Source organism: Anser brachyrhynchus, assembly GCF_964034855.1.
Source record: "Anser brachyrhynchus genome assembly, chromosome: 15".
Taxonomy (NCBI): Eukaryota; Metazoa; Chordata; class Aves; order Anseriformes; family Anatidae; genus Anser; species Anser brachyrhynchus.
The window spans coordinates 6,396,971-6,409,219 of record NC_137733.1 but is presented as its reverse complement, the minus strand read 5'-3'; the positions used below and the strand labels follow the sequence as shown (position 1 = coordinate 6,409,219).

The window sequence follows — 12,249 nt, the reverse complement described above, 5'->3', positions numbered from 1 at the left end:
AATGGGGAAACCATCTTCGCAGAGGTGCTGTGAAAGTTAACTCATCCAAGTATGCGCACGCTTCAGTGAAGACTGCCACAGAAAACACTTGCTGAGTGAAATATATTACTGCGAACAGCAAACAAGGCCCACAGCTACGCTCTGAGCAGCAAAACCAGAAGCGAATGTTGACTACGCGCCCTTTCAGAGGGCATCGCTCACATCGTACACTGAATAAAGCAGTGCCCCTGTGGATGAAATAGCATATGGCCATGTGTGTACTACTACAATAATTACACTGCCTTACGCAGCCAAGTAAAGGTTGAAATTTAACAAGTCTGACATTTCCTTTTAAATTCTTGGCTTTATAATAAAAATGTTTAGATGGAAACTTTGGTTTTTAAAGACGGAAGTTTTACCCCCACGAGGAACAAACTGACCACTGCAAGATCCATAATGTTGTGGCCTGACGGCAGGGCCGACTTTTTAGCTCTACAGTACGCATGTCTATCAGCCCAAACAGTTATTACTGGCTGGAGGGAGAAAAAGATATACTGGATATATGAAGGTTTTGACACCTGAGACACAAAGGAAGATGGTTTTGATTGTCCTCCCAAAAGACAACTCTCATTTTTGGCATTTTAAAGAAACTGCAATTGATAATACCAGACAAGTAAGTTTCCTGGATTTTGCCTTTTGGACAAAGAGGGAGAGAGGAAACAAGGTTTCTTTTTTTTTTTTTGTTCCATGGCTCCTGCCTTTTTTTATTTCACCTATCTGCCACTACATCCTGTACTAATAAGCGAGTACATTCAGAGTTATGCTTCCCAAAAACAGACATTTAAATGAGAATAAAATTAAGCTTCAGCATCATCCAATCACTAAGATAAATACAGTACTTTGGGCAGATCTTCAGCTTCTCTGCAGAATTGTGAGATAATTCATTTGCTTTACACCTGAACCAAACTTAAAATATTTTTAAAATAAAATTAGAAGAGTCATGCAGCAATTTGTCTTCTACAAACATTCTGCATGAGCGCAAGTGGTATTCTGAACATGGTCTCCATTCTAGTTGCCAGCTCCTTTCCATAATTGCTAGCAGTAAATTACAGATGATGTTAGACAAAGATTTCACAGTGCAACTAAAGGAAAATTAGGAAGTGCTTCCCTAAAAATCAGGAAAAAAAGAGGAAGTTTATCACATCCCATTCCTTCTCCTAAATAGCCTTATTAACTATAGGCTCACTGATAGAAGAACAAGCATAGCTTGTGCCAAAAACTAGCTGGTTTTCAAGTTAAATTAAAAAATAAGCAATTTGCATCTTATGGAAGGTTTTACAAGTTTCTATAGTAACTGCTATCATGTATAAGAATATAAAATGCAACAAGCTAGAGTTCCCATAGAAACGACACAAGCGGTTTGATTAATACACAGACATACTGAGACAAATGGGAATATTTCATTTCATTTTATAAAGAAAACTAGTAAACAGAATACTACAAACTTGGGCAAGATATCCTAATAAGAATATCCTCATAAGCTTGCGAGCTGCAAGTTATGCACAATATCAACTGAAAAGCATGTGGTGTGCTTACTATATTAGATTCAAAGGATATGAAAGGCACTATTTAGCTTTCATGGAAGTTTATGGTGTATCCAACACAAATTCTAATTGATTTAGGCATTTAAACTTACAAGCAGCACTTGCAGAGAAAACATCTTCATCTGCTTTGGAACTAAATGTCCCAGACAAAATGAAAGGATGTAATGCAATCTTATAACAAAACATATTGCTTGCTTTGGAAGTTAAATTCCTGTATAAAAATGCACACAAACTTCCCACATGCTCCACAGAGCAGTAGTGAAGAACTCTGGGGCATCTCTGACATTTAAATAATCATGCAGAAGTCCAGTAATGCTGCAAAAGCCATTCAACCCAAGAATTCAGAATGCAGGATCAATATACAATCACCCAAGGAAACAGTAAGATACAACTCACCATATTGGGCACACTGGTGACCGGGGTACTCTTGATGTCAGCAGGGAAGGCAGACAAACTATTTGCCATGCCTGGCTTGGTTGGTAACTGAGGATTCACTCCTGTAGCTCCCATCTGCTGCCCTCCAGTTTGACTGAAAGGTTGCCCAAAGGGACTAGTGTTACCTGTCATTCCCATCTGGAAAAGAATGAATGAAATTATAACTTTATGGAGTCTAAAGGGACACTAAAAAAAACAACAAAACAAACAAAAAAAACATGTAAAATATCCATCTTTGCATTCACAGAGCCCAAATTCCTGTTTAAGTTGTTCCATATTAGATTCTCAATTTCACAACCTTAATCAAATCATTAAAAAATGTTAATATTAGGCTTTACGCAGCTCCCGTGTGTATCCGAAGTCTTGCAATTTAACTTTAACATCACTGTGCAAATGCAAAGTAGAAAATAAGATTATCCTTCCTAATCTGCATCAAGAAAAAAATTACTTTTCCAATTCTGTAAAAACTTCTGAAAACCACACAAGCCTCAAATGCATTTTGCGTGTTCTGTGCACAAAGTATGACTTTGTGCATAGACCAGATGGGAAGGAAAGGGAAACAGAGAGCAAACGCTTATCTGCTTGTTTTGGTACTTAAGGAAAAATGTCTGAACAAAATGACATCCATCTAAAGCCAACATCCTTGACAAATTACACCCCCAAACTCCTTAAGAACAGAGAGCAGAAATAATGAATCCCCGCTGAATTAGTAAGAACACCGTCCATCCCAAAGAGCCATTCTGCCTGAAGAACAGCCTCACAAGAGAAGTGGTGAAATCTCTATTAGTTGAGCCAGTTAATATTACGGTGGACAAAAGGCCCCGAAAAGACATATTAACGGGAATTTACTTCTGTCAAAGAGGATGGCTAAGACTATGAAACCCCCATCCCTCAAACGAAGGCAACACAGAAAAGTAGAATGGATAATCATGTTTGTGCTCTTTTCCCCCACACTGGGCGGAATTCTAGATGACTTTATCACCCGTCAGAATATAAATTGAAGCACTGAGCGAGCTTTTGTGTGAAATATTAAATCCTATTTTCCCCTCCCTTTGACCTCTGCAGCGCTCCCTTGCACAACACCCCAGCCGCCCACCGCCCCGCTGGTTTCGCTGCCGTTCCCAGCAGGAATTCGCGGGGGGACCGTTCCCAGGCACGCGGCAGCTTTTTCCCTGCTGAAGGAGCGGGGTAGGAGCTGTCTGCCATGCCGGGGCAGAGTCCAGCACACACCGCCAGGCTCGGCCGTGCACTTTGCCCCGCGTCTCAGAGTGCTGGCCCGGCGGCTCCCGGCTCCCTTCAGCTGCAGAGCCACCGCCACCAGATCCAGGCATGTTTCCACCACACAAAATGTTTTATCCTTACAGAAGGATCTGGTCCTACACCCACTCATTTTAAAAGAGCTGTTACTTTGCAGTGTAAGAGGTTATCATTTATTTGCTGCGCCCCAGAGCAGAGTTGAGTAATACCAATAGCCTACATGACCAAAAAACCCCAATTGCTTAACAGGATCAAAAGCTTAGAAGAGTGGTATCAGGTACTGTTACACCACGCAGATTTCAAGAATTTCTACTTTCTGGACTTCTGCGTTTTTTTTTGTAAGAGTTCCTAAAGAAAGCACCCTGCTGGCTTCCCAGGCGAGCCCTCGGATGCCGGCCAGCTGCCAGGCCTGCTTCCCCAGGCCGCCCGAACAGCTCGCCCCGGGACCAGACTCGGGGTTTCGAGCACAGGCCAAGTCCTACATTTTCCATTATTTCATGAGAGGCCTAGAAATGTGTGCAGCGTGTTCTCACAAGGTGTGCTGTAATCCCAAAGTCTGGAAGAGATGCATGGATCAGACGGAAAATGGCAGTATAAATGCAAGTACCTTAAAAAACCTTTAAGAAGAGCATTTTTTCTTTTCTTTTTGAGGAGCTGTTTTTACTGAAATGGTCCTACTGCCAAAAATATACCATGTCCTGAGAACTGCAACACTGGATCAGCTTCCATCTGAAATGTTCAAGACCCTGGATGGTGCATTTCCATATGGGAAAGACTTTGCAATATCTAGCTCAACTCTTACACTGAAAATACTACAAAGCATGACATACACAAACACCAAAAAAAAGAGGTACAGCCAGGAATAAAATGCTGCACAGAAAGCATTCCTAAAGCAGTGTTTCCAAAAAAATGCCAACATTCTGACTTCAGTACATACGAAAAGCCCATACAGTATTTTCCACTTTCTATATAAACGATTTTCCTTTCAGTACTTGCAAACTAGACGTAAGTCAAAACAGCCTGAAGTACAACCCGAACTTTAGATCCACACAACCTCAAGCAATCCGTGCTGGTAACACACCACAGTACGGTCAAAGACACTTAAACTTACTTATTTATTCATTACAACATGGACTTAGGCAGGCTTTCTCTGAAGAACAGCGAAGTATTTAATAAACTTACCCACTTCTCCTAGTCCGCTATTTCAACGTATGAGAAAGGATCACGCAATATCCAGAGCTATTCCTGCACACCGTGACAGTCTACCAGATACCTTCTGAAGGGTGAAGAAAGTTTCTGAAACTAGACGTGTGACCGAGCAAGTAGCTGACGAGCTCAAACCTCTCCGAGGCCAGGAGCAGGAACAAGAGCGGGCTGGGCTGGCTGCTCCTCGCCTGCATCCCCAAACACAAACCTCACCTGCCTGCAGCACTCGGCCCTCCCTTTCTTCTGTGAGCGTGCTTGCAGGTTTGCTTGCTTTGCGCTGATCAATGCATTGCCCACGCTGGCAAGCACTGCTGTGCCAGAGCTTCCTACGAGCCCTACAGCCACCGCCACCACGCAGCGGCGAGCCCCCACGGGGCGACAAGCCTGCTCCCACCGCTCCCCTGCCCTGCCGGGCCCCGCCGGCCTGCGGGCGGCCGCGCACATTCTGCCGGGATCCAAATGCCTGAATCTGCAGAGAGGGAAGAGCTTGCTCTGGTTTTGTTTGGTTGTTTGCTTTTCAAGGGAAAGGGAATGTTAAGCAAGTTTCACACCAAATTTCAGTTCTTGCTCCGAAAGAAAGGAAAAGGTATTATTCACCTGATTACATTATCATGACATTAACGAATTTTTAAAGGGATTTAAAAAACTTTTTAAAAATGAAATATTTTACAAATATTTCAGTCTCAAAAGATGTAACAAAACAGTCATTTTAAGCTTGCCACAACCCTAAACCACTCAGACTATGCCAAAAGCTCCAAGAAACAGCAGTCTGACCAGGCACCACCACATCCTTGCCTCATCGTTTTTTAATATTTACTTTTCAATAGGTCTTGTTATGAAACATTTCAGAACTCAGCACAACAGCAACAAAGCAACCTTTCAAGTCATCCGAAGTGAGTGCTTCATATAATGAGGATAATAATTCCCTTTCTAGGTGATCATTAAGTGACAGACACCTGATCAAAATTTTAAGAAATTGCTGTTCTCTGAACTCGAGCTGGAAGCCGACTAGCTTCCAACCGAGAACTTGCATTTCTTTACACCCGCTCTCTGCCACAAGGAAGGGAATCCATGGCTACAGTTACGCCAGACCACAACTTTTTTTTTTAAAAATAAGCGCTTACTTTGATAACATTCTAAAACATTACACGTCCTTTAAACTTAGCTTCGTTTTTGTACATTACTGCCACTGAACCAAAATGCAAAAGACTTTTAAAAAAAACTTCCATCAACTAGAAAAAACAACTAGAAAAAAAATATATCTCAAGAAGTAGAAAGACTTCTCTCTCTTATGTGGCAACCCACAAAGTAAAGATGGAGACAAAGATCAGGAGGGAGCACACACAAGACGAGTTCACTAAAACTCACAGATGCTTGTAGTCCCAGCAGCTGTAATTTTTGTTTTAAATCTGTTTTGCCTCAGAGCAGTTAAGCTTATCAGCAGGACTAGGATTCCCGAGACTAACTGCACAACCAGTACAACAGGTGCTCTAACGAACCCACACCTATTGACAAGTCCTCAGCTCTGGCTAGGAAGACCGAGGAGTTTTGGTGCTCAACAGCATCGGCACGCAGAGCTCCAGCAGCGCGACGCGGGTCAGGACAGCAACAAGGGGAGGTGGGAGGAGAGGCAGGATCACATCCTCTGCGTGCCCCACCAAAAATGTGCCCAAGCACATAAGGCATCAGCTGGCATTTCCTAATTAATTATAAGAACGTTTGGATCAGGTGACCTTCCATAAGAAGTTGATCTGAACCAGCACTGGTTGAAATCTCCAAGACAACTGGCAAACGCAATCGTATGCTTGGGCACGGTGAAGATTTTACAGCACTTATTCATTCCGCAAACTGAAACCAGCGGCTCCAAAGCGAACGAGAGTCAGAACGCCCCGGCGCTGCAGCTCCCTCTCAGGCCCCCAGGTTCTTTCCTGTGAGAAATGAGGGGGCAGGCGGGGCAGGCAGACGCTCAGAAAACCTTCCTTTTCGTGTCCCCGCGAAACCTTCCTCCGGGGATCCCAGCCCAACCTCCAGCAGCTCCTGTTGTCTACTCCTCTTCCTGCATTCTTTCAGCTCGCACTTGTCGCTCGGTTCTCCGAGGCCACGACTGCAGCGGCTCGTGACGAAGCAGAGCAAGCAGGGCTTTCTGGCCAGCTACACGCCTTCTGCTCACCGTTCCTGCAACTGCACTGGGGCAGATTCGGAGCACACCAGCACAACCCACGAGTCAGGGTTAGAAGTGCCTGAAGGAGCAGCGAGCACAACAAAGGTTGTCCTAAGTCACTTCTGCTCTAAGCCGGTTCTTCTCAGAAACAGGTCAAATGCTACTCTCCTTTAAGGTAGAAGATGAATTTCATTTGATAATTCTGCTATCCCAGAAAGACAAGCAGATTCTCTTTCCCCTTTTTTCATCACTATGGCAACTCTCTAAGATACTGCAATCTATTGCTGAAATGAATAGGAAGATAAGAGCATTTCACTCTCCTCTCACAAGCCAAGAAATTTACAAACTTTCAAGCTGAAAAAATTAAAAACCTGTGTTTAGCTGACTTGGACAAGATGAGACGTCTCACACTGCAATGCTTTGGGCAGCAGGTATAGGAGGTACTTCCCTTTGTTTTGCTTTCCAGTTATTTTCAGGGCAGAACAGCAATTTAATTTCCTCCAGTTCCTAGAGTTTCACAGATATTATACATCAACTCTGCGACCAAATCTATGTACTTCATTCAGTGGCGTAACTCAGAGCCGATGCGACAGAAATGTGTGTTCAGGAATCTAATTCAAAGGTAAGTCAGGACCAGACTGCATCTTAATACCACACCGTATCTCCTTCTTTTAAAGCTTACTTTCTTCCTCCCTTCTGTACCACTGCTGACACACCACAGCGTTTCTTCCTCTAACCTGCATCAAGGAGCTACTCCCTTTGTACACTAAGTGTCTGGGCCATTAATAAACCCTGTCCTTTTCTCCTACTCGAAGTTTTTATTAACTATCCCTTCACCTCTGCCACTACAGCCAGTTCTCTTTCAAGCAGTTACTTCATTACCACTTATTCCTCTGAGGCTCCCGAGACATGCAACCAATACAACATGCTGCAAAAATCATTCACTACTCACTATTCAAAATCCACTTTTTAAATTTAAACTTCCCCTCCAATAATGCTGTCATAAATCACAGATGTGTGCGTGTGTGTGTGTATGTATATATATATACACATATATATATGTATGTATGTGTATTTCTGCTCCTTGCTACCCTTTTTCCTTTGGGAAACTAAGCTCTCCTCTGTCACCCTTAACCCATCTTTCACACCAGGGTTTCCAGACTTAATAAAAGGTCTGGCAGGACAGACTGAAGCTGCTATTAGTTTTCTTGCAAGAGAAAAAGCTGTCCTCATTTGCAGGCACAAAAACATGCCAAGGAGCAGCACCTACCTCTGACAATGCTCCTGCTTTTCTATCCTGCAACACCACTGCCTATGTAAAGTTAAAAAAAAGTTAAAGCTATGCTTTTTTTCTTCCTTTTTTTTGAATTAGTTGGTCCTACCGGATCAGTTCAAAAATCCTCCAAGTTAAACGTCGATTTTCAATATGTTTTGAATGACTGACTCTTCTGCACGAAAATGGAAAAAGGTTTTTCTGGCCTCATATTTAAAAACAAACAAACAGAACCAAATAAATTAGGACCAGCCTGACATTAGAAAAAAAAATATTGAAAGGTTGATAGGAGAATCAAAGCAATATGGGTTCAGGTGAAAATACACTTGGCTGAAGTAATCTGATTATGATTAAATCCTGTAAATTAAAAATAAAAGTTATCATTAGTATTCAATTCTGTATCTACACGATTTATATCTCGAAAACAGTCCTAGAAAGAAAGGAAGTAAGCTAGACAAGCTTGGCCGGACTGTCTTTGAAACCGTGAATCTGCAAAGTGATTGAACAACAGATCTGAGCTCTTAGTATGACAACAGGAGGTCTGAAAAGATGACTGGGTGAGTGGAAAGCGACATCTTCATGCTTCTGGCTCGATGTGAATGTTACTGTAATGACGACAATCATGCTGCATTAGTTCTTCACGACTGATATGTGAAAATGACAGGATTCAAAAAGGCCTCGAACTATTCAAAGGACTAATAGGCCCAGTGACAATATGTAGTCTAATTGCAGTCTAATAACCTAATTTACTTAGCTTATTATTTGAACTTATTAATTTGTTTAGCTTATTATGGCAAGCACTGAAATGATCCTAAAGTACCACTTTTGGGAACAGAAAGGTGACAACACGAAAATCTGCTATCTAGCAAAAACTTCTTAATAGGTTAAGATCTGAAGTTTTACAGCTTAAACCAAAAATAATAAAAAATGTAAGTGCCCAAATGCCACTGAAATTCTTAAGTTTATATTTACCTTTTCTCTAAATAGAGTGTACTACTTCTAAACAGGAATTAATTCACAAAAGCCACATGGCCTATGAGGTTGACCTTGTGTCGCTCATTTTTATACGTTTAGCCCTTTATAAAATGGAACCTACTGATAGCAAATGAGAAGTTCTCTTCTGCTTGGCTAGAGACAACACAAAAAGGCGAGGACAACTTATCTCGGGAAGCAACAATGATGCAATAGATGGACCACGCTGCCAAGCCCACCAACCGGCCTCAGAGAAGAGCACCAAAGCCCAGGAAAGCAGAGGTGCGGACCAGAAGCCAAAACCCGCGGCCAGCCCCTGCACCACCCTCTGCCCTGCAGAGCCCTGTTAGAGCGCGGCTCCAGCCGATGGCTCTGCTCAGGACAGGGCAGCAGCAACTTGGGGTCCTCAGGCTGACAGGGACTGCAGGGTCGCTCCTCCCTTCCCCATACCAATTCTTCTCTGACCACTTTGGAATTCACCAGCCAATTTGACCCATTTTTGTGAAGGCCTCACAGATAATTAAGTTCCTAAGACTGCTGAGCAGATAGACGGACAGGTAAATGATGACTCTCCGATGAACATCGCCGTGAAGCAGAGGCACAAAGGACTCTGCCATTTCCCATTGTGCTCGGCCGCAGACAGGCAGCGTCTCCAGGGCTCTGAATGAGCCCCCATTATTGCCGGTTTTGTCCTGTCAGCACATCGGAAAGATTATCTGAGGACGCGGCAGGGAGCTGGAAGCAGGACAGGAGGCGTTCACAAGACCCGCGGGGCCGAGGACCACAAAGCGCGGCAGTGTGGGGACGCTGCTCTTAGGCCGGGCTGCTTGGCGGTGGAGAGACAGCAAGGGGAGAGCCTCTAACTGCTCCCGTTCCTCCTCATCTCACCGAACAGGAAGACAAAGACGGCGTTTTAGTGAGCTACCGCCATCCTTATATTATTTTGGATCTAGTCTATGATAGAAAAGCTAAAATCGGTGTCAACTCTAAGCCCCAGATTAATCATTTGAATTACCAGCTCTGAGAACAGAACCTGCACGTCGGAATTAAGGAAAGACAAGAGACCAGCGGCATCCCAGATGTGATCTGGTTTGATAAAGGGACAGATCGGCACAAACTAACAGCAGGGTTGAACAGCCACACACACGAGAGCTTGGCTGTTCAGCAGCAAGATCTGCGCCGCTGAGACCTCTGCCACTCACCACTGCTCTCTTCTACATCTCCGTCTGTGAGGATGTTCCCCTTGCTTTCTCCTACTGATCACTGCAAGAACCCGCTGATGAATAACAGGCCGAATGCTGAACAGATAACTACTTCCACCTTTCAAAAGCTACCTGTGAACTATGATTCAGTTTTCTGAATGTTTGAACTACAACTTTAAGGTTATGCCGTTATCGAGAGCCTTAGGTCGACTGAGCACCAGTGCCCTACGCACGAACATCCTGAAGAAAATAATCCAACCCTTCTAGAGCCATTGCTACTCAACATCTCATGTGCTTCATGTAAAATCCTCCATTATCTCACCAGTATGTAAGGGAAATTATTTTTTCCTTTTTTTTTTTTAAAAAAAAAAGAGAAACAACTGGCATGGAATGGAAATTCTGCACTTCCCATTGTGACCCACAGATCCAAGACTTGTCCTTTGGGTTTGGCATGCACAGAATCATCTCATATAGAGAAACGGTCTACTGCTCATGCCTCCAAGCTACTGCTACCATCAGTCAGTAGGGGACAGGGATGATCCAGAACTTCTGCTCTTGCTGCCACCAAGCCACGCAGTCCCATGCGCCCTCCACTCCCTTCTGTGGGCCTCACCAAAGCAGACACTTAACACTGTTACTGGACTGAGCCTTCAAACCCTTTGTCATCGAATTCTTAAATCTACTCCAAATCTGGGCTTTCAACATGCAAGTTGGTTACAAAGCTCAGCATTTTGTCCCCTCTTCTCCCTTCCCACCCACGGATGTGTTTTTGCTACCACAGACTGTGTCACCTTGCTTTGTTTAAAATCATCCAAATAAGTTAGAGTAAGCTTTCTAATAAGTAAGCTTTCTTGTGATCTTCCTTATCCTTCTCTCAAGGTAAGGAAATGGAGCATTCAGGTGTCTCAGACGCTCACAAATCACCGAGTACAGTTACACAAAGCACTGGGAATGCAGGAGCAGATCTGCTGTAATGGAGGAACGTCAGGAAACCCGACTGATGGACACCAGCTGCTTCCGACACGGCCAGGAAGCACCACGATGGAGGACGGAACGGTGCGTTTCTGCCTTCCGGCCCCACGACCGGCTCCCAGGCGCGTTCGGCCCGTGCACATCCCAGAGCTCCGGGGAGCTGGCAGCAGCCTCCCAGCGCCGATCCCTCCTTGGCTGCTCTGCCTGCGCGCCCAGGGCAAGGGCAGCCATCCACGCGCCAAGGACTTCGCACTTTGGACTCTTATCGCCCTCTGGTATGAAGCACAAATCTCTAACACGAAGCAAGGTCCACCTAGCTGATTAAGGCTCTCGGAGAAGTGTAAAAGATAGGTCCGTTGGGAATTTATGTTCAATTGCAAAAGTGGGAAAGACAGGCTTTCTTTACTACTTTGGCATCATCTTGTATCTGTTTACTGACAAAAAAAAGACGTAAGCCTCTGCTAATTGCTATTTCATCCTATAGTAATGTGTTCCAAAAGAAAAGTCACCATGGTGCTTGGAATGTAAATGCCAGAGGGACAGATGGAGAAGCAAGGAAAAGATTAATCATTTTATGGCAGAGGGCCAAAGGCATTACCAAAAAAAAAAAAAGAAAATAATTCAATTTAAGTGCAAGAACAGTGGCCATCCTATTATCTAAATTTAGGTGAGAGCTCCTCACCTAAACCAATCTGGCAGCTTGACAAAAATACCACTTCGGAAATATTCACTTTTACAGTCAGTTAACAACAGGGCTGCCTAAAATGGAAAAAAAAAAAAAAAAAGGTGTGTGCGTGCAACTTTTTAAGAATCAATTTTGGGAATTAAATCATGATCTGATTTCTGGCTAGCAGTGTGCAGAGGAAGCCTACCTTGCACTGAAAGTCTCTGCTCTCCTAGTCTTTACGCTAGCTGCTGTTACAAAAAAAGCCTATTGAAATAGCTCTATGAAGGTTCTAGAGCATCTTGCTCTTCAGTAGCAAAATAACTCAAAGAAAAATACTCAGGCCCAGGAATAATTGTAATTTACTTCAACCTTTATTACAGGATGAAAGATTTTGTGAAGCTAGAAATAAAACCTTAAAAATCCCATTAAGACGAAAGCCAGGTGTTTTATTACCACTTGTAATAACATTTGAAAACCTCTTCCAAGATTTTTTTGGGAGGTCGAAGACGAACTTATGTATT

General features: G+C 43.5%; 1 protein-coding gene across 9 annotated transcripts in view; it reads right to left on the bottom strand.

Annotated features, from left to right (window-relative positions):
• The window catches only part of CREBBP (CREB binding lysine acetyltransferase), a 94,304-nt gene that overhangs the window by 56,202 nt on the left and 25,853 nt on the right, over positions 1-12,249 (bottom strand). For all 9 annotated transcript variants that reach the window (XM_080556253.1, XM_080556260.1, XM_080556254.1 and 6 more), the window contains one exon: positions 1,980-2,156. In XM_080556253.1, coding sequence (XP_080412379.1) covers positions 1,980-2,156 — 177 coding nt within the window. The remainder of the gene's footprint in view (positions 1-1,979; positions 2,157-12,249) is intronic.